Source organism: Rhagoletis zephyria, unplaced genomic scaffold (assembly GCF_001687245.7).
Source record: "Rhagoletis zephyria isolate East Lansing unplaced genomic scaffold, Rhagoletis_zephyria_1.1 Rzeph_scaffold_01197, whole genome shotgun sequence".
NCBI lineage: Eukaryota > Metazoa > Arthropoda > Insecta > Diptera > Tephritidae > Rhagoletis > Rhagoletis zephyria.
In genome coordinates, this window is record NW_016158281.1 from 43042 (window position 1) to 66194 (window position 23153).

The 23153-nt window shown below is 37.7% G+C and overlaps 2 protein-coding genes and 1 long non-coding RNA gene across 4 annotated transcripts; 2 read left to right on the top strand and 1 right to left on the bottom strand.

Annotated features, from left to right (window-relative positions):
• The first annotated feature begins 4132 nt into the window (after positions 1 to 4132).
• Positions 4133 to 9649, top strand: LOC108363134 (uncharacterized). Its single transcript, XR_001847567.1, has 2 exons — positions 4133 to 8900; positions 9291 to 9649. It is a non-coding gene; the product is annotated as an uncharacterized LOC108363134 (long non-coding RNA).
• Positions 9650 to 18785: 9136 nt separating this feature from the next.
• On the top strand, positions 18786 to 20608 carry LOC108363132 (uncharacterized protein CG1161-like). 2 transcript variants are annotated; one of them, XM_017616401.1, is made up of 5 exons: positions 18786 to 19054; positions 19118 to 19275; positions 19361 to 19469; positions 19629 to 19754; positions 20087 to 20608. In XM_017616401.1, the coding sequence occupies exons 1-5, from the start codon at positions 18983 to 18985 to the stop codon at positions 20252 to 20254; spliced, it is 633 nt and encodes a 210-aa protein (XP_017471890.1). In that variant the 5' UTR covers positions 18786 to 18982; the 3' UTR covers positions 20255 to 20608. The 2 variants fall into 2 exon arrangements, with proteins under 2 accessions (XP_017471890.1, XP_017471889.1); XM_017616400.1 differs by having other exon boundaries at positions 18879 to 19025; positions 19083 to 19275.
• Positions 20609 to 20922: 314 nt separating this feature from the next.
• Positions 20923 to 22113, bottom strand: LOC108363131 (proteasome subunit beta type-4-like). Its single transcript, XM_017616399.1, has 3 exons — positions 21876 to 22113; positions 21306 to 21804; positions 20923 to 21243 (listed from the first exon to the last, which is right to left on the bottom strand). The coding sequence occupies exons 1-3, from the start codon at positions 22022 to 22024 to the stop codon at positions 21091 to 21093; spliced, it is 801 nt and encodes a 266-aa protein (XP_017471888.1). The 5' UTR covers positions 22025 to 22113; the 3' UTR covers positions 20923 to 21090.
• Positions 22114 to 23153: the final 1040 nt, after the last annotated feature.

A 23153-nucleotide genomic window follows, 5' to 3' on the forward strand; every position in this document is an offset into this window, starting at 1 on the left:
CCATAGTAACCACAAGATTCACTAGGGCTGCATTTTGTGCTCAACAAAAGTAGTTGTACCTGCCAAATAATGTCGAGTACTGAAGTATTTGGATATAATTTTGAACTTAATTAGTTAAATTTTAATTTTATCATTATTCGACCCCGCTCATAGCAAAAGTAAGTAAAAATAAAAGTTTTCATTGTGGTATGACATTCTTTTTATATATAAACGTAATAAATAAAACCGTATTATATAGTACCTGGTACTGAAGAAGTTCAAATGCGCACATCAACAGAAAAAAGAAAGACGCAAAACGAAAAGATGCTCAAAATTTAAAGTGCTGTGGAAAAATAAAGATAAGTTTTATAAAATATTTCATTTAAAATGAATAAAAGAGCTTTTAATACCGCCATGAGCAAGAAAAGCGGATTTACGAATCCAATATTAAAAAATTACCTCGCATCGCCAGTTCTCTACCACTGCAGTCCTATTGCGCTGTGGATTTAATAGAAACAAAATTAAAAGATCCAGAGTATGCACAAGCCATGATAATGAATTATATTATGGAATACATATTTCACGTTCTAATTGCTGTACATAAATTTTTCAAAGGTCAATTACATATATCAAAAATAAAAGGTGTGTCTGAGGACGTAGCCAGCGGTATTAAACATTCATTTTCGGACGAGGCATTGCTGCAGCTTAACTGTGACGGCAGATGGGAGAGAAAACCACTAAACAAACTTATACTGGTTGACACAATCCTACGGGGTAGTATGTACACATATTAGGGACACAACAAGTTCTGACCATTTATTTTTTCGTTATTTATTTATAACTATATACCTATATATAAACCTTTTTAACATACTTTGTCAAAAATTCTCAAAAATCGACGCAAGTTCTTAAATAAATGGTCAAAACGTATAAATATATAGTATCCCAAATTATGTGGCCACTACCGTATACATATGTACATATCTTTTAACAATACGCATTTTTTGATAATCTATTTCAATCCACTTAGATGCATTTAAAAAGAAAGGTCCTTTTGAGTTCGAAAAGAAATCAGGAAGGCAATTGAGCTCAATCTAATATATAAAAATCTCGTGTCACGGTGTTAGTGGTCGAACTCCTCCGAAACGGCTGGACCGATCTTTATGAAATTTTTTGTGTATATTTGGTAGGTATGAGAATCGGATGTAAAGTATATTTCATACCGCTAGGTGCAGGGGGCGTGGCCTCCCATACAAACCGAATATTTCATACTGCATATCTCTGGAAGTGTTCATGGTAGAGTACTCTAACTTGGTATGGAGATATATCAAACCAATCGCATACTCATGGAGAAAAATTGTGGTTATTGGCAAAAGGGGGCGTGGCACCTCCCCTTCAAACCAATTTTTTCATACTGCATATCTCTGGAAGTGTTCATGGTAGAGTACTCTAACTTGGCATGGAGATATACAAACCAATCGCATACTCATACAGAAAAATTGTGGTTATTGGAAGAGGGGGCGTGGCACCTCCCATACAAACCGATTTTTTATACTGCATATCTCTGGAAGTATTCAAGGTAGAGTACTCTAACTTGGTACAGAGATATATCAAACCAATCGCATACTCATGGAGAAAAATTGTGGTTATTGGAAAAGGGGGCGTGGCACCTCCCATACAAACCGAATTTTTCATACTGCATATCTCTGGAAGTGTTCATGGTAGAGTACTCTAACTTGGTATGGAGATATATCAAACCAATCGCATACTCATGGAGAACAATTGTGGTTATTGGAAAAGGGGCGTGGCACCTCCCATACAAACCGTATTTTTCATACCGCATATCTCTGGAAGTGTTCATGGTAGAGTACTCTAACTTGGTATGCAGATATATCAAACCAATGGCATACTCATGGAGAAAAATTGTGGTTATTGGAAAAGGGGGCGTGGCACCTCCCATAGAAACCAAATTTTTCATACTGCATATCTCTGGAAGTGTTCATGGTAGAGTACTCTAACTTGGTATGGAGATATATCAAACCAATCGCATACCCATGGAGAAAAATTGTAGTTATTGGAATAGGGGGCGTGGCACCTCCCATAGAAACCGAATTTTTCATACCGCATATCTCTGGAAGTGTTCATGGTAGAGTACTCTAACTTGGTATGCAGATATATCAATCCAATCGCATGCTCATGAAAAAAAATTGTGGTTATTGGAAAAGGAGGCGTGGCACTTTCCATAAAACCGAATTTTTCATGCTGCATATCTCTGAAAGTGTTCATGGTAGAGTACTCGAACATGGTATGGAGATATATGAAATCAATCGCATACTCATGGAGAGAAATTCGGACTATTTGAAATGGGGGCGTGGTTACTAGTAGATGACATTAGCCATGATGACAATTTTGGTACTAAAAACTGAAAGAAAACATGGCTTACCTCGGAAGGTGCTTACCTATTTTCCCAGTGGGAAGTACCTCTAGAAATGTTCATGGTAGAGTACTGGAACTTTATATGGGCATGGCACCTCCCATACAAGTCGAATTTTTCTTATTGCATATCTCTATAATTGTTCTTGGTAGAGTACTGGACGTGGTGTGGTGATATATGAAATTAATCGCATAGTCATGTAGAAAATATGGAGCTATTGGAAAAGGGGTCGTGGCACCTACCACACAAGCCGAATTTCATACTGCATATCTCTGGAAGTTTTCGTGGTACAGTACTGAAACACTTCGTGTGGAGATATATGAAATTAATCACATGCTCATTGAGAAAAAACGGCTCTTTAAAAAGGGGGCGTGGAAAAGTAATCCGCCAGTTGGCGCTGGAGTTGAGTTAGTACTAAAAATTTTTTTATGATCGATTTGGCGAACATTCAAAACATGTATTAGAAACGGTGCTGAGGTCGAGTTACTACTAAAAATCTAAAAAGTGAAAAAAAAGGTGCCGTGAATGTCAGACTAAATCGACCCGTTGCACTATTGAGTATATTGAACTCTCGTGTGTTACGATTGACCCAATGGATGTGATTTGCCAATATTATTATGCGTTAGAGCCTCATTCGAAGAAACCAGTGTTTAGTTGTGCAGTGGTAAATCTCAAATCACCACCTGTCGAAATACCTTAAAAGCCAGTTTCATGAAAGCAATTTAATGAAAATTTATTTATTTAGTTGAATTTAATATAGAACCTGACAGAAAAACATAATTCTTCACTTAAATTACTTTCGCGAAACTGGCTTTTAAGGTATTTCGTCTCAGTTTATGTATGTATATTATATTTCTGTTGAACAAGGATACGCATTGATATTGAAATTGCCACTAACTATAAGATAAAGTTCCTAGGGCACATTCACTATAGATCCGGCTCATTGTGCCCACCAGGGATCTTCTCATGGACATAACACTTTCGTTCGGTTATTTAAGGCGGCAAACGACCACCAAACGATAGTCTTAGCCGACGAATGTGCAGTACAAATCGTAAATGTGGATTGTTGGAGAAACTGTTGTACCAAAATGTTTAAATTAAAAATCTAATTTTGGGCGGGACGAAGTTCGCCGGGTCTGCTAGTGTAATGTATAATATGTATTAGGATATTAGATTTAAGTATGTACATATGTACGTTGGTGGCAAAAATAATAGAAACGCCTTATTTTGCTTAATTTTTGGCCACATTTCCTTAACGTTTAATGTACTGTGCTTAGGGTAATGTATTTAGCTTCTAATTTTTTGACGATCAATAATTAGTTCATAAGATTTTATGAAAATAAAAGAAAAAACAAGTATTACATGTGTCATTAATGATAGATTTCTATATCGTGGGATAGAGATCAGACTAGACGAATTTTTACATCAACTGTGAGTAATCAACAATGATATGAAAACATGACAGATTTGATGTGTCATGATTGATCGGTTATTACATCAACTGACTTATATTTCTATCAAGGTTGATCACTCATAATTGTCGAAGATTTACATCACTGATGATTAAAATTTGAAGGCCGAACTCAAAGGGAGTAAGCAGTCTAGCAATATGCCAGAACGTATATGTTAGAAGGAGATGAAGCATCACACGTACACAAAAGTTTCCATCAGATTTTTCACACTGCCCTTTAGAATTTGATAGAAACTTGTAGGTGCAGAAATCTCTATCAGTCTTGCTACTCAAATGATTTGTCAAATGATTTGTCAAATGATAGTCACTGTTCTTGCAGGGAAGTGCATCTCAACCACCAATACGATGTGAAGAAACTACAAGCATTAGTGTAAACAGTTTGCAGTCCATTTTGCCTTGCCTCACGTTGCTCTCAACTGCCTTGGTGATGGTTCACGATGCGACTGGTTCACTACAGCAATGTCGCGCCTTGCTGGATTCAGGATCGCAAGGCACACTTATTTCTGCAGCATGTGTGCAATGTCTTCAGTTAAAACCCAAATACGACAACACTATTCTCTATGGAGTAGGATCAACGGATGGAAGTCGCTCAAAAGGAAAAGTGTACATAAGCACTCATGCACCTCAAGGCTAGACCATCACAACAGAGGGACTGTGTTTATTAAATCTAACACGGAACTTACCTTCATATAAGGTGTCCAGCCAGACCACAGAGTTTTTTAAGCATTTGGAATTGGCCGACCCGTGCTGACAAGCCAATTCGCATTGACCATATTCTCGGAGCATATGTTCTAGCCGATTGCATATTACCAAGTATAATATCACACCCCAGTGGCTCACCATCGGCAATGCAATGATGAATTAGCAGCTGAATATCATTATTACCAATTTGTTAAGCGAGACAAGTGTGGAAAGTATGTAGTTAAACTTCCATTGAAGAACGAATCAATTCAACTCGGTGAATCACGTAACAACGCTCTAAAACGTTTTTTAGCTATGGAACGATGTTTTAATAATATTACTCAGCTCAAGCAATAATACCAAAAATTTATGAACGATTATATTACTTTGGGCCACATGGAGCCGGCTGGTAATTTCGACCCAAAACGTACGTATTTTTTACCGCATCACGCAGTGCTAAAGCCTAGCAGCACAACAACTAAGTTGGGTGTTGTTTTCGATGGGTCGTGCAGGACGACCAATGGGCTCTCGCTCAGCGACCATTTGCTAGTAGGATCCACAATTCAGAGATCTATTTGACGTTATATTAAATTTTTGCAAGAATAAGTGGGGATTCTCTGGCGATATAGAGAACATGTATCGGCAGATCTTGGTGGATCCTGACGACCAATCACTGCAGCGTATCCTTTAGCGGAGTTCAAACGATGACCCCATAAAAGAGTATAACCTCAAGACTGTAAGCTATGGAGCTTTAGCCGCGCCGTTCCTGGCAACTAGAACCTTGAAACAAACCGCCAATGACAACGCTAATGCACATCCGCAAGCAGCTGAAGCAATTTCACAGCAATGCACGTAGAAGATTTTATGGCAAGCGCTATCGATGAAGCTACTGCAATTCAACTTAAAGAAGAAATTTGCGCTGTGTTATCTGATGCTGGTTTACATCTGCGCAAGTGGTCTTCAAATTCAGCAACTTTTTTGAAAAGTATTCCAAGTGAGGACCGAGAGGTCCAATCTGATACCATTATAGACTCTACATGCACAGTAAAGACACTTGGACTTTTATGGGATACATCGACCGGCAGTTTTAAACACAGCGTTTGTTTGCCATCAAACCAACATACAACCAAACGAAGTGTTTTATCGCATTTAGCTAGTTGTCATATCAATGAAGATATTTACGCAAAAACTGTGGTTGAGAGGAATAGGATGGAACGAGGCATTACCGCCAGACCTTTACACTCAATGGGTTGAGTATCGAGAAAGCATCAACCGCATATTGCAATCACACATTCCAAAGTGGATATGTTACTCCAATGAGAAGCTCGTACAACTACATGGATTTGCACTCTTCAGAGCTAGCATACGCAGGCAACTATATACATTAGGGTTCAATATGAAAATGGGCAAATATCAACAAACTTGATAGCTCCTAACACGCGTGTGGCTCCAGTGAAACAAATCACACTACCAAGGCTTTAGTTATTTGCTTCACATCTGAGCGTTGGAGACACATTCCTTCTCAGCAAAATCCTGCAGATCTTGCCACAAGGGGATTGCGTCCTCAAGAACTTCTATCTAACGAGATTTGGTGGCATGTTCCAGGCGAATTAAAAGACATTCCAGGTACGTGAAATTTAGTGCCTCCTTTGGAAGATGACAGACCGCAGGAAGAACGGAAAAGCACGGTTGCATTTGCAAGCACAACAACTGAGGTTTCGTTGCTAGAGCGCTACTCCTGTTTTACACGACTGCTGCGAATAACATCACTTCTTTTGCGATTTGTCAACAACTGCAATGCTAAATGCATTAACAGCAAAGCGCTGTGTAATCAATCCATTACAACCAGCGAGCACATGATGTCCTGGTTAGGTCAGCACAAGCAGTATCTTACACATTCGAGTTAAGAACTATCGGTCAAGATAGGCAGTTACCATCTTCCCATAAGTTGGCACCACTTTCTCCATTTATTGACGAACAAGGACTACTCCGAGAAGGTGGCAGAGTTACCAACGAAAAAATCAATTATAATCAGAAACATCCATTCATATTGGACAAAACTCACCCGTTAACTAAACTAATTGTAAATGACTATCACATACGTTACTTGCATGCTGGACAGAGGCAGTTACACCATCTCTTGGCTCTTAAATACTGGATTCCAGGAGTCACATATGTTATCAAGCAGTGCATATTTAAATGTACAGTATGCATGCGAAACCGCGGCATTTCCAACCCAAACAACAACAAATGGGTGACATACCAAAATATCGGCTGGACCCAGGATCGCCTTTCCTCAACACGGGGATCGACTTTGCTGGGCCAATACAGGTAACAAGAACTTACTTAGAAGGGACGTGGCTCTAAACTGTATAAATGCTGGATAGTACTTTTTATTTGCTTGACCACCAAAGCAATACATATTGAGTTGGTGACTGAATTGTCTACAGCGGCTTTCATTGCGTCACTACGAAGATTCACTGCGCGGCGCGGAAAACCATTACATATATTCTCGGAAAATGGTACCAATTTAGTGGGTGCCAATCAACATTTGCGGGAACTATACCAATACATAAATTATTCAACGACACAGGAAGCCTTTCAAGAGCTTCTGCTGAGCAAGATATTCAGTGGCACTTCTCTCCACCTTCAGGACCCCATTTCGGCGACATATGGGAGCCAGGCGTGAAGTCAGTCAAGTATCATTTAAAACGAACATTGGCTGACGCGGACGTTACATATGAGGAGTTGCACACTATTCTCTGTCAAATTGAAGGATGTCTCAATTCACGTCCACTATGTACCAAATTTGAAGGAGATCTCGATCCCTTGTCTCAAGCACATTTTCTGATTTTGTGTCCGATGACTTCTGTGCCAGAAACCTCCTTAACCTAAAGGAAAACGCAGTAAATCATTGGCAATACCTTCAGAAGCTCACACAGCGTTTTTGGAAAAGGTCGTCAATCGAATATATAACACAATTGCAACAACGTCCCAAATGGTCTCAACGTTTGAGGAATCTCGAGTTGAACGATGTGGTTATCATAAAGGACGACAACCTACCACCAACCCAATGGTCCATTGAAAAGATCTCAGAAGTGCATCCAGGATCCGATGGTTTAGTGCGAGTGGTGTCTGTAGACACAGTTAGGGGGACCCTAAAAATACCCATTATCAAACTTTGCCCACTGTTCATCGATATTTAAAAGCGGATGCTTTCAAGAGGCCCCGAATGTTAATAATACTATTTGAAATCAACCGTGGTGGCTTGCCATTTCTGACATTTATATATTTCTATTTTTATTCGCAACCAACTTCACTTACTTCTTGAATTGGGAGATACACACACAAATTTTTCTAGATATAAGTTGCGTTCCCTAACCCGCAAGAAGTTGCAAGAATTTACAGGAATAACCCAGAAACGTTGGGGAACGCAACTATAGATACACAAAGTTTTCTCGTTCTGCTTTTTATATTGAATATGTAAAGTGTATGAGACAAAAGAAAATTGGATTTCGGTGCATTTATTTTTTGATTACTGGTCACTGAAGAGAAACCAAATCAGCATTTTGGTTTGATACAGTGGGCTTGTCTATTTTTTTCCTGGCCTATCTATCGGGTTGGCAGGTATGAACAGGGAAGTAATACTAGTAATTATCACTCATCTGTTTAGCATATTCTATAGGCTTTACGCTTTCGATCAGTATATATGTATGTAATTTGTTCATTAAACAAATGAGTGCAAAATTAAAAAAAAAAATATTATTTCTTTTTTTTTTTATAATTTAATTAAAAATATCCTGGCCAGGATTTTTCCAGCCAACCCACTCGCGATATATTTCCTAACAAGTTAAAGTTCTTACAAAATAGGTTTCATCCATTAAACAGATGGGTGAAGGTCATGCCTTATTCGTATCTTCTACATTAACATTAGGGCTGTTCAGGATATTGTGGAAATGGTCTTGAATTTGCTGTTGGAATTGCATTTGTAAATTTTATGCCTGCTACCATGGCAACCGTGCGCATTTTTTTGTTGTGAATTTACAAATGCACCGAATATGCAAGAGCATATGCACAAGATCCTATACAGCCCTACTATTCTTAATAATTTTCCCTTATAGATATTTGTTTTATTTAGTAACATTTAATGAAATTAAGACTCGCGGCAAATACATATGCGTGTAAATGTGGGTGAATATGGATTTATTAATGTATGTAAATTAAAATATCGCTTTCGAAGTCCATTTGACGGCATAGCCGACTTCAATTTATACAAATGCAAGATGCCTAGTACTAATTGCAAGTAAAAAAATTAATCTGTTCCTTTACCGGCAGGTTTAAAACATTTAGTACCTTTTTGGCAGTAGATTTTCAAATTTATTTGTCCCTCAAACACATTTTTTTTTTTTTCAGAACAAAATTTGTGTTTAAAGGTCAGAAAATTTCAAAACCTGCTTGAGAAAACGGCCCTAAGTCAGAAAAAGTTTGATTTAGTCCGGAAGATATTTTAAATCAGGGATGGAATTTTTTGAATGAATTATTATTCAAATAAAAACTTTATCTTATTTATTACGAATGACGTTTAAATTTTTATTCTTCACTCAAGTAATTTCAAATAACGAATAAATTTTATTCATTATCATGAAATTTCCAATAAGGAATAAATTTGTATTCTTCATTCCAGTAACTTCAAAAAAAAAAAAAAATCTGTTCCTTTACCGGCAGGTTTAAAACATTTAGTACCTTTTTGGCAGTAGATTTTCAAATTTATTTGTCCCTCAAACACATTTTTTTTTTTTTCAGAACAAAATTTGTGTTTAAAGGTCAGAAAATTTCAAAACCTGCTTGAGAAAACGGCCCTAAGTCAGAAAAAGTTTGATTTAGTCCGGAAGATATTTTAAATCAGGGATGGAATTTTTTGAATGAATTATTATTCAAATAAAAACTTTATCTTATTTATTACGAATGACGTTTAAATTTTTATTCTTCACTCAAGTAATTTCAAATAACGAATAAATTTTATTCATTATCATGAAATTTCCAATAAGGAATAAATTTGTATTCTTCATTCCAGTAACTTCAAATGCCGAATAAATTTTCATTCATCATGAAATTTGAAATAACGAATACATTTTTCCATTCCAGTAAAATAAAAACTTATTCTTCATTCAAGTAATTGCGAATGACGAATAATTTTTTATTCATCATAATGAAATTTCAAATGACAAATAAATTTTTATTCAACATTCAAGTAATTTCACATAAAGAATAGGTTTGTATTCTTCAGTCATGTAATTCTGAATATAAAATATTTATTCTTCATTCGAAACTACTTGTTTGTTTATTTTTATGTTTTTAATTCAATTATTCATTTTCCTGATTACGCCCTCGCTGTTGTAAATGTGTGTACGGTAGCGACTTCTCAATAAATCCTGTAAATCTGACGAGTAAAGGAACAGACTAATTATATACTAGGTACTTAAGGACATTATTATTCAGGCCATTTCTAATGAATTTAGCTATACACTATGTCCAAAACATAAAAAAAAATTTGATTGCACGTACACTTTTATTTAAACATCAATAAACGTTGAACCAAGCCCTGACAGTTAAAAATGGCTGCTTGATAAACTTTTGAATTTAGGACTTTTCACTGTTTCCTACTTCACATCATTTAAAAATATATATTCGTATGGAAACTATTCTGTAAATTATTTTGAAGACTAATATCAACCCCTTTGCGGAAAATTATCGTTGTTACAAAAACCATATTTTACAGGGGTGTTTTTCTCTGCTTTGGCTAGCACCAACAATACTAAAGTTTAGATTTGCTAAGAGAAATATAACTAAACGCAATATTTTTTTGTAGAAGTCTCTATTTTCTGAAAAGAACGAGTTTTTGGGCAGATAGGATTATATGTATACATAATTTTGCTCACAACGTTTTGTAAATGTGTTCATTAAATCTGGTACTTACGATAACGTTTGAAACAGTTTAAATTACGCATAAGCGGAAACACAAAATTGTTTGTGATGTAAATTTAATAAAGGGCGCGTTTCTAAGACGTAGCTGTTGTTAAACTGATGAGCGCTTGATTTAGAAACGCACAGTTGAGTAGTTCCGCTCAGCTGAACGGTTGTTGATTCGACGCCATTTTTTCCATCGTAAAATTATTTCGCTACATGAACTCAACAATTTAACTGAAAAATTATATTTCCCTTCCGTCAGTTTTCATAATAAATTAAAAAAAAAAATGAAACTGGCTATAAATAAAATAAAATACACGTGTATATTTAAAATAAATGGAAAATTCGTGGACTTATAAGCATATGTAAGTACATATGCNCAAAGCATACTGAGCATCTTTCTCTTTGACACCATGTCTGAAATCCCACGTGATCTGTCAAATACTAATGCATGAAAATCCTAACCTCAAAAAAATCACCCGTTACATATGTCCCAGTGTTCGTATGGAATAGTAGCATAAGTTGGGATGCTTTAGTGTTCATATGTTCATATTTTTGGCTTAGTAAAAATTTATTTTGGTGCTCTTTTATTTAATTTTACAAATATCAGCTGTTTGTTGGGCAGTTCATGTATCATACCGTTTCTAAGCCGTAACTGTTGGACCCAACAGTTGACAGCATTTCCGCTACAGTTGGGGTAAACAGTTGCATCTTAGAAACGCGCCCATTTATTTCGGATTTTTTTTCTTTTGACTGTTTTTGACATTAATAAAAAACAAAAGTAGTATTAAAAAGGAATCCGTTTTATTAAAATTTGTGTTTTGAAATTGATTTATACATAACTGTTTTAATCCTCGGTTGTTGTTGTTGTAACAGCAGTGCTCAACCCCCCAGGTTCTGTCATGTATCGTCGTCTTCATCCTCCGACTCTGTAAGCCTGAGGCCGAGAAAGCGGGCAGCGTCGATAGGCGTGGTCCAGAGCGCTTCTGGTGTCAGGGTCGTAGGGTTGTAGGTGCAGGTGAAGAAGTGCTGGGTGTCATGGGGACCTTTCCCACATGCGGGGCAGGTGTTTGCCACTTCACTCCTAGGATATAAGGGTAATTAGTCGTCGGTATTTTGGCGCCATCGACGAAGACGTCCAGTTCTAGCCCTACCTCCTTGGTCCAGGTTGTAAATAGTGTGGCGGTGGATTTTGCGGCGGAGATTTGGAGGCTTCTTGCAGTGAAGAAGTTGGAAAGATCGGTGAGATAGTCGGTTATTTGATCGCTGAGTCTGTCGATGTTTGGGCCAGTTGCCATTATGGTGCAGTCGTCAACGTAGCTTACCAAGTTAACTCCTGCTGGCGACGGAGGGAGTTTTGCCATGTAGAGATTAAACAGTGTCGGGAGAGTACGCCGCCTTGAGGGACCCCCTGTTTAATTCTTCGCGGCTAGGACCTGACATTTCGGAATTCGACTGATGACTGACGACCACACAGATAGCTGGTTATCCACCGTTTCGTCCGAGCTGGAAGCGACGAGTCCAGGACGCCTTGGCATAGGGTCGCGTGGTTTACCGTGTCGACAGGTTCACTGCGACTAGGACCGTACTATCACAGGGTCGACGTTGGTTCAGACCCTCGCTAATCTGTGTGGTAATGGTGTTTAATGCTGTTGTCGTGCTGTGCATTTTTCGGAATCGGCTAGCTTCAGATGCTTCGTCAGGCTGGGGAGGAGTAGTGCTTCCATGGTTTTTGCCAATGGGGTTAGGAGGGAGTCTCCTGCGTCCGCTTTCTTCCGTGGCTTAAGGAGGGGGATGATACTACCCATTTTCCACATCTCGGGGATGATCAGGGTGGACAGTGACAAGTTGAAAGCGGCGGTCATGTGCTCGACTCCCGCAGGTCCTAGCTTTTTCAGCATCTGCATGGAAATTCCGTCTGGGCCTAACGCCTTGGATTTTGGCGATCCGGCCGGCTGGTATGAAGCGAGCGGCTGCTGCGTTGATGATCCTACGGATATTAGGCTCTGCTACGCGCGCGTATGATGGTAGTGGAAGAGCATTAAATTTGCGATCTGTGAATTCCGTGTAACCGTCCCAGTTTTCCTTCCTTGTGTTCATGAAAGTACGGTTCTCGGATGTTATAAAATCTGTCGGCTGGTCTATCGCGACTACTATGGGCAGGTGGTCTGATGCGAGCGTAAGCACTGGTTGCCATCCCATGCAGTTTATCAGATCCCCGCTGGCTATAGTTATATCTGGCGAGCTATAGCAGTCACCCACGACCCTGGTGGGGGCACCATAGTATGGCCCGGTTGTAGGTTAAGTAGAACTGGCTGGCTCACACAGCCAGATATTTTCGTTCACGGCGTTATCAGATAAAACTGCCATTCATGATGAATAGTTGGGCAATATATCAAGAATCCATGAAACCTTCTTAGAGAATTTTAAGGGTTTGTTTAACCCTTGCTTTTACATTTAAAAAAGTGGCCGTACGAACAAACAAAAAACATATTTTTAAAATAATTCTTAAAATCGAATATCTCTAAAACGGTCAAGTTTTGGACATCATGTCATAAAAACAAAATAATCAAAAATTACCAAAATAATAATGCTCTTAAGTATCTAGGATGACTGTCCCGGTAACCATGTATCTACTTTTTAAAAAGATTGCATTTCAAAAACTGTTTGCTTTTAGCTTCAAGTTACACCGCTTCGCTTTTGTTGTTGTTACTTTCATCATTAAAAGTATGCCCACATTATCGTAATTTTATAAGCAAATCAAGCAGAAATCAAGTTTTTTCGCATTATAAAATTTATCAGAAAATTAAAAAGAAATTAGATAATTTATCATAAATCAAGGATCAAATGAAAAAAACAAGAATTGTTATTTATTTTAGCTACCACTGTTGAGGAAATTTATAAAAATAATACCTGAAAAGGTATGCAAACATTTATTTTGAATGCTTTCATGATTTCTATATGCATTTGATTAGCATGTCTTTGTACGAGTGTGCGGCTTGTACTTGATTTCCTCAACAGTGGCAGCTAAAAGAAATGGCAATCCATTGTTTTCTTCATTAGGTTCTTGATTTATGATAAATGAACTCTCTATTTAATTTACTAATAGATTTTACAAAGCGAAATAACTTGATTTCAACATGATATGCTTATAAATTACAAACGAGCCGCAAATTTCTATATTGTAAATATGCATTAAGTAATTTATACTGTAATGTGAACATAGTTTAAGGCCCTTTGTTGGCCGCATAGTGTTGGTGCATTTGTTGTTGCTGCTGCTGCTGGACATGACTGGCTGGTGGTGGCGGTGGTAAAGGCGGGTGTGTGCGCATCTGTGACATGTGCGCCTGTGGCGCAATGTGTTGAAACATGCCACACTGCTGCTGATGTAAATGGTGAGCGTGTGCATGCGCGTTCTGGAAGTGATGTGGTGCTGCAATAATATCGGTTGAAGTGTGCAAAATGATTTCTGGTTCAATTATTGCAATTTCACGCTCATCGCCGTTGCTCGAGCTCGAGGCGCCTGGCACATGAGAACCACTCGCAATAACATGAGATGAGGCGGTTGCCTCCGTATTATATTCCTGCTTGATTGCATGATATTCCTGTTTAATGCCGTTGGTTGGATACAAAGAAGCGGTTAAGTTCTGATGTAAGATTGGATGGCACAATTGTGGCATTAGTGTTACACCGGCAATCGGAAGCGGATGATGAGCAAAATTCGGTGGTGGATAGAGTATACTTTTATTCAGTTGTGCCATATGGGCCTGTTGGTGAATGTGTACACTAGCTGCCGAGATACTGGACGCTGCCACTGTGCTCATTGCCGTGGTGGGAGTGGTATGGCAATTATTTGACGTTGACGAAGGCCTTGAATTATGGCTAGCTATGGGGGCTAAGGCGCGCTGGCGACTATTAGCTTGTGACGGAGCGTCACCATCGTCAGTCGCCGGATCTGATATGATCACCTCCGGTTCAACAGGCACTGGCGGTATATTTGCAAATTCAGCTTGCAGCGACTCTTCAGTAATGATGCCCTTTTTGCGTTCTTTACGTATTTTATCACGTAGCTTTTCCAGCTGACGAAAAGCTTCATTGGCACGACGAGCCTTTTTCCGGTCACGATCCCGTTCCTGTTCCATGCGACGATACTCGGGATTTAGACGCTTCATGCGCTTTCGCTCCCGATCTCGTTCCCGCATCAACATCTTATTGCGTGCCTCTTCCTCGGGAGTGAGCTGGAAAGAAAAACGAAATTTTGAAGGCGTTTTCTAAAGCTTGGCTAAGCTAACGGCTTTAACTACTTCACCCAAAAGTATGCCGCAAAAACTTGACTTTAGGTATGACAATTGTTTATGTTATTACCATGACTTATTGAATAAGTGACAACAACGAACAATGCATGTATTCGGCGTCAAATTTTTAGGCGCAGTAGTTAAAGCAATAGTCATGCGATGAGTTTTGTCATTGACCTGGGATAGGGTCGTAATATGTTTGCATATAGTCGATTGTTTCCTAATTTTATTTCAATACAATATTTCACCGCTACAAAGTTATAGTCCAGGCTACACACGAGACAACAGTTGAAGAAACCAAGTCTCATAGAAATTGGTTTGCCGCAACCGTCGCCCGCATTTCAAAACCACGACATACATTAGATAACAGCTCTGATCCAGTACTCCATGAATTTCCAGGTTGTTACACAAACTTGCAGGAAGTTACAGGAAAAATTATCCCGTACTCCAAATTCCTCCAAAATCCTGTAAATGAGAGCGATTTTTGGAATTGTGTAGAGAATGAAGTTGCAAGATTTTACCCGAACTTTTTTTTCTGGTAAAATCAGGAAAAGTGTCAAGCGATCACTGGTTGACGTTTTCACAGGAAAAATTATTTTTTTGTTCCCGTCCTTTTTGGTGTTACTCACTTTTTACTCTCACTTCAGAGAATTATTTTGCTGACATTTTTATACCCGAGCGCATTTGTGCACAAGGGTATATTAATTTTGTTCACATAACGGTTGTTTGTAACAGCCAAAACGAATCGAGATAAACATAGACAAATGTATACATAAATGATCAGAATGAAAAGAGAAATCGATTAAGCCATGTCTGTCTGTCCGTCCGTCTGTCCGTCCGTCCGTGTACGCNCGATAACTCGAGCAAAAATTGAGATATCTCAACGAAATTTGGTATGTAGGTTTCCATTTACCAAAGGAAGGTTTGTATTGAAAATGGGCGAAATCGGACTGTAACCACGCCCACTTCCCATATAACGGTAAGTTTCAGAAATACGAAAACTGCGATATTTTAGTGGAGATTATTCACTCAAAATCGATATTTACAATAAGTTTTAGACGAAAAATAAGAATATTATAAATTTTTGGAAAATGGGCGTAGCCACGCCCACTTATGGTTACATGCGTATATCTTGGTAACCGCTTTACCAATTTCTTCCAAACTTCGCACATCATACCAAATGGCCGAAAATTTTTAAAATCGGACAATAAGCACGCCCACATCTCATTTAACGGTAATTTAGAGAAATACAAAATCTTCGATGAATGAGTAAATATTAAAGCTAATTTATTCCAAGTTACATGCTTACAACAATTCTTAACCAAGAAATATGCTTGTGATAAAATTTTGGAAAATGGGCGTGGCACCGCCGACTTATGATCACATATACATATGTATCTCGGTAACCGTTCTACCAATTTGTACGTATAAACGGTACGGTTATTGTGCTTGCAATATAGAAGCAAAGCGTTGAAAATTATTGAGATCGGACTAAAATTGAGGCCGGTTTTCATATAACGGTAAATTTCAGAACTGCTAGAAACTTCAAAATTTCGAAATTTAAGGACTCTAATTTACTCAAAATTGATACGCCCCAGCTTACCATGTAGCGGTAGGTTTCGGAAAGGTGAAAAACATATATTTAATACTTGCGCCGGGTATTTAATGTTCGGCTCCGCCCGAACTTAGACTTTCTTACTTGTTTTTATCAAATATGAGCACTCAAATGAGTATAATAAATTATAACAGTTTAACGAGCGGCGTATGCGTATATTGATCAAGTAGCTATTTCAATAACTACTGAAGACGACCGACCACTGTACAAAGATGCTTACAAGCTATGATACTTATGTGCATATATCTATGTATGTATGTATGCATATACATACATACGTATACAAACTTACAAAAGCGAGACAGAATTCTAGAGAAACTTACATAGTAACAATGAATGGTATACATATAAGCATGTATGTATGTACAAGTATGTACAATAAAGCGAAGAACAAGCGTTCGAAACCTAACGGTGACTTATTAGCTATTTATAGAAATATGTATGCACATATATAGGCATGTATGTGCATATATACTTATATCCAAATGAATAGTGTGTACTACATAAAAAGAACAAACATTAATACAGTGTTGCCTACTACACTACTTTCATGTAAACAAATTATGTATGTCGAATTCCGCGACGAGCTTTTTTAAAAACGAAATAAATCAATACAAATTGTTATTGGGTCAAACCACGCCAACAGTGTCAATGAATTTCCATTGATTTTCTGGAAAGTGAAGACAATTGTCGGAATCTGTAGATAATTATAGAACAAAAATATACTTTGGACGGTTTTTCGGAATTGCACTTCGTTTTTGTTTTTTTGGTATTATAAAATATTGCAGTTTTTGAGAGAAAAATTCGTAACTCGCGACCCATTTAATGAAATTTCATGCAATTTTTTTTTTTTTTAAATTCATCAAATTTCATCAAATGGGTCGCGAGTTACGAATTTTTCTCTCAAAAATGCAATATTGTTATAATACCAAAAAAAAACAAAAGCGAAGTGCAATTTCGAAAAACCGTCCAAGTGTATTTTTGTTCTATAATTATCTACAGATTCCCACACTTGTCTTCACTTTCCAGAAAATCAATGGAAATTCATTGACACAGTTGGCGTGGTTTGACTCATTAGTTTTCATTAGAGCTTGAGTCAAGGCATATTTACTAAGGTAGAAGTGACAATTAGCTCGTACTCTCTCGTAGCTAGTTATAATAGGTCCATTCAATATCAACAAATTGTTACGAATTGCTACTAGTACTTGCAAGTTTTTACTGGAAATGCATTCAATAACCCAAAATATTTGCAAGAGAGAGCGAATTCGAGAGCGTAATTACCCGAGAGAGCTGCAAATTCTTGCGAGTAAAAATTTTACCAGCAGGAATTTGCAGGAGTCAAAAAATAAGGTTATGTTTCGAATTCAAATGTAAACAAACTATTTAAGAGGATGATTTGATGAAACATAATTAGTGAAATGAAAATATGGATGAAAAATTTAAACCTATTGTATATTTTTTATTTTTATGACGATGGGAACTATTCCTAATTAAAAAGAAAATTGCGCGCCAAAACTTAACCATCCAAAGTGTCAAAATGGTTTAAGTTGCAAATTTTTACTAGTTTTGCGTTCAATAACTTTTTCTGAAAATTTTCTCTTGCTCTCAATTTTACTCTCTATTTTTCTTTTACGCTCTCGCTGCATGTACTTACTGGAAAAGTTATTGAAGGGACCTAATGTCAAAAAACTGTAAACAAACAAATTAACCGTTTGAGTTGCGAATGCTATGTTTGGTACAAACTAGCATCAATTGAAGCGCATCAGCATAAATACATACATATGTATGTACGTATACCAATTTTAAGAGTTCCTTCAATATTAGGTTTGTACAGTAACTTCTCCAGTAAAACATTGCAGCGAGAGCGTAAAAGCAAAATAGAGCGTAAAATTGAGAATAACAGAAAACTAGCAGAAAAAGTTAATGAACACAAAACTAGCAAAAACTTGCAAGTGAACAGCTGTTGCACTGTTTTGATATTCTGCTGTAAACATTTTACTATTTATAAATCATTTTTAAACGCTTTGCTTTACACACACGCACTTACACAGTCCAGTACATCATTAATATTTTGATTTCTACTCATTTTACTTTTGTTTGTGCTAAACCAATTCAACAAATGGCGCTTATTCTTCTTCTTCTTTTGCTAGCTAATTTCTGCTAGTAGAAATTTCACTAGCAAGAATTTGCAGCTCTCCCGTGTTGTTACGCTCTCGATTCAGCGCTCTCTTGCAAATTTTTTGGGTTATCATACACTTTTCCAGTAAAAATTTGCAGGTTCCAGTACAAATTAGTACTGACTATTGGTTACTATACAAACCTAGTTTTACAGAATTTTTCACGACGACCATTCGATAGCGCAGAAAATGATAAAAAAAATAGTACCATTCGATAGTATCGATAGTACCATCGATAGTTTTACAGCTCTACTGACAGGAGACGAACCAGAAAAGATAAAAAATTGGATAAGATTTTCATTTCTCAGTTCGACGATAGTTTTTTGAAAATATACGCAATTTTGATTGTTTCCTCAACACAAAATGACGCGTCGGTATCATGCGGCTGGTAGTGTGACGTTATTAGGTATATTTTGTATAATATTTAACTTAATGGTAAGCGTACGAATATTGGCATTTGGAGACGTGATAAAAATTGAGAGCTGTATTTGTTTGCAGTTGACCAAAGCGGACATACCACCAGCTCAAAGTAATATTACCAAATTGAGTCCGGCTGGAAGTAACACAGTAATCCCAAGTAACGGTATTTTGAGCAGTACGGCAGCAACACATTTAGTAAACCCGTTGATGCAGCCAACAAACTCAACGCCCAAATGGTATGTACATACGTAGGAGCTAATAGAGGCGTCATGATTTATGTACCAGTGGCAATTCTTTTTATTTAATTTATGACGCATTCAGTGTTTGTGATGGAGCTTTGGTTCCACGCTTGAGTGAAAATGGTAAAGTGCTGGAGATATGCCCAGAATGCAAATGCCAGCATGAAGCGCGCAACACCACACTTATAAAGGTAAGTAGCGTTTTTGGAAGCGATTTAAATTTTAATATAGATATAAACATACTACTTTAGGCATAAGCATATATATTTTCTCAATTAAACAGCTTGCTTTTAACTTGATAAAGCTGAATTGATTATGGTGATATACATTTAATCTAATACTCATAACAGGTCGTTGTCATCATTGTTATTTGGATTATATCAATTCTGGTGATATACATGCTCTTCCTAATTTGCTTGGATCCCTTACTCAACAAACGTGTTAAGGCGAATTATCAGGAACACACAAACGAAGATGTAGATATCAAATATGCCAACATACAATATAGTCTCTTAGTAGATGACAATAAAGACTCTGATTGATTTTGTTTTAGTTTTCGTTTTCATGTTATTATTGTGCTGGTGTTCATCTTTTTGTTATTATCGTTAATTTTTGGTTACTAACACACTAACTATCCACTCATTCACTACAAATTATTTCATTTATATACAAGTTTATTCGCTTTGTAAACTTGATTACCTTTTTTAGTATTCTCTTAAAGAATTTTCACTAATACACCACACTAATAACTGCTCTACAATTTTTAAATCTCTAACATGTTGTCCTTATTTCTTTTCACAATTGCTAGGACGACGCAAGTGCTACTGCCCCACCATTACCAACCGGCATGGCAAATCAAGAGTTGAACTCGCGTGCCAATGTATTGAATCGTGTTGGCCATCAGACGGATAAGTGGAAGCGCCAAGTACGCGAACAACGTCGTCACATCTATGACCGACGCACAATGTTGAACTAAATTTTTGAAATTTGAATATCAATCGTATTCAACATTATTATTTTTGAATTTATCTTAATTAAGACATGTCAAGTGTAATCGGTATATCTCATGAAAATTTATATACATACATGTCATGACCAGCAGCAACTATTCCACATCTTGTACAGTGGCGACGATCTCATATCGGGGAAGTACTTGATTAGAAAAATTTCCTTTTTTGTTGTTGTTTTTTTTTTTTTGTAAAATTTATATTTCTAAATCTATGTATTCCAAGTAATGATAACAAATCTGCCCATATGCCTGCATACTTACGAATATTCATACATACACTTATGTGAAAATAAAGGGTTTTAGCGATATTAGAAAGACATACATACATATAATTTCTTATATACAGTTTGAGACTGCATAGATCTTTGAGTACATACATTACATATGATATGGGTCTACTGCCCAAAGAGAGGCTATTCAATTGTTATGTAAACCGTGTACACTTTTGTCCCACGTTTTGCAAATAGAAGTTATTAATGGCTTCGAAGCTAAACGAAAGACAAAAATTGTTCAACTTATATTTTGAATAAGGTGAAAAGGCACAAGATGTTAGAAACGAGGTGTCTATAAGAAGGTGTACACAATTAGTTCGGACGAATCCTAATTCGGGATTGTCTTAAAGAAAATGCAACCGCGAAATTTTGTTTTTAAACACCTTTTATTAAAAATCAAAATTATTACTCGTACTTTTCTTAGCAATATTGTGTGCAGTAAATGTCCAAAAAGACGTTTCCATTTTAGCCAAATACTTAAGATATATTTCGTTTATAACTTGTATTTAAAACACAATTACAGATTTGTATTTAATAGCCCTTAACCATAGTAGCCACCTCCCAATTTTGGTTAACGTCAAAAGGTCCTTGAACAATCGTACCCTGGGCTGTGGCAACAGCTACCGAAAATTTGGATATCGCACGACAATCACGATAGTATAAAACTTCCATACATTTGCGTAACTATAAAGTGAGGTTTATATAAATATTCCCAGTTTTTTGTAAAATTACAAATCCCTTCTTACCACTTGTGAGGCCTGCGCTTGGGTTAGCACCTCTCCATTTGAGATTTGTTCACGAACTAATGGTAGTGCGAAATGTTTGCCAAAGCCGGTAGCCACTACATCATCTTCATAAGCGCGCCCGCGCAGATCTACATGACCCAAGAAGGGCGCACCGTCCTGTATGCCACCAACAACCATTTCTAGCCATAGTGGATTAACGCGACTGCGGCGATTGTATAGCACGCGTGTTAACCAATTGTACAATGATTTAGGTTGCATATCAATGTCATCCTGATAGCACATGTCTTCAACCATCTTTTGATCGATGCTGCGCTTCAAACTCTGGAAGTCGGCGAAATCACCGCCAGCACCTATGATCGTTTTTTCATTTATCTTGAACACACGTTGTACATCTTGATAGCGCGCTAAGGAGCCATATGAGATGAGGTTGTCGGCGGCAATCATTACACCTCCGTCAAACTTAATGCCAATCACTGAAGTACCAGTAGTGATGGGGGATCTGCATACAATTGAAGAATTATATGCACATAAGTACAATTGAAATTTATTGAGCTGTATGAGGAAACTTACGATGAATGTTGCACACCAGACTGTTCGGCGCCTGTGAAACCTCCGAAATTTTTTGTATTTTGGTTAGTTCCAGGAAAGTTATAAAATTGGCCTGGTATTGGACCATGTTTCCACAATTCTGTTTGAATGAAAGGCTGTTGAGAATACATATTGGATTCTTTTTAACACAAAAATTAAATTGCGAGCAACAAACGATGAAATGCAGATTGCGGACGATGACAACCAAATTATAGTTTGACAGTTGAATTCACATGAGTCTTACCAGACTTTTCGAAAACTGTTAAACCAGTTATAAAAGTTGTATTTCTCAACACTGGCCTTTTTTTATACCATGTTCACACCTCATTGTTGCAAACCAACTTGATTTTAGGAAATTCCACCAAGCTACATGGCTGTCTCCAGATCGAAAAACGAGAAACCAAATCGAACACGTTGTGATAGATGGAAGGCATGCTTCCAGCGTTTTAGACGTACGTACAAACAGCAACTCGGTTCACTATATTGTTGCAGCCAAGATCCGTACCCGCCTCTGTGCAGCAAATATTGTGCGCCAAACAATGCAAGGAAAGCTTAACTTTGAAAACTTGCAATCACAACAGATCCGACATACGCGAGCAGTGGAACCCCATTTCCGGCTCATTAAGTACCGCCGCCGAAGAAGTAGTTGAATTTCAGCGAGCTCGAAAGAACAACTGGTACGATGAGGAATGTTAAGAAGGCACAGAGAAAAAAGACGCCGCCTATAGGGCCACGCTGCTATCGGGCACAACGCGAGTCATGTGGGATCGTTGTAGGGCACTGATGAAGGAAGCGATACGTATTTGCCGCAATAAGAGGAGAGAGGCCGAAATAGGTGGCTGCGAAGTGCTTGAAAAGCTGGCCGACAAGAAATTTATTAGAGTTAGGCGACTTACGGAAGGTTTCAATACCAGTGCGAACTCCTGTGAGGCCAACCACGGGAATTTAAAGTACGACGGCGAGGAGCTGATGAGGTGCATGCATCAGCTCTTATGCAGAATATGATCAGATGAGCGCATGCCCGACGACTGGAATTTAAGTGTGTTCTGCCCAATCCACAAGAAAGGCGACCCCGCCATCCACGCCAACTACCGCTAACTACAAGGTCTTATCGAGTGTATTGTGTGAGAGACTGAAAGCCACCGTCAACGAACTGATTAGACCTTATCAGTGTGGCTTTATGCCTGGCAAATCCACCATGGATCAGGTATTCACAATACGCCAAATTTGGAAAAGGCTCCCGAGACCTTTGATACGAAA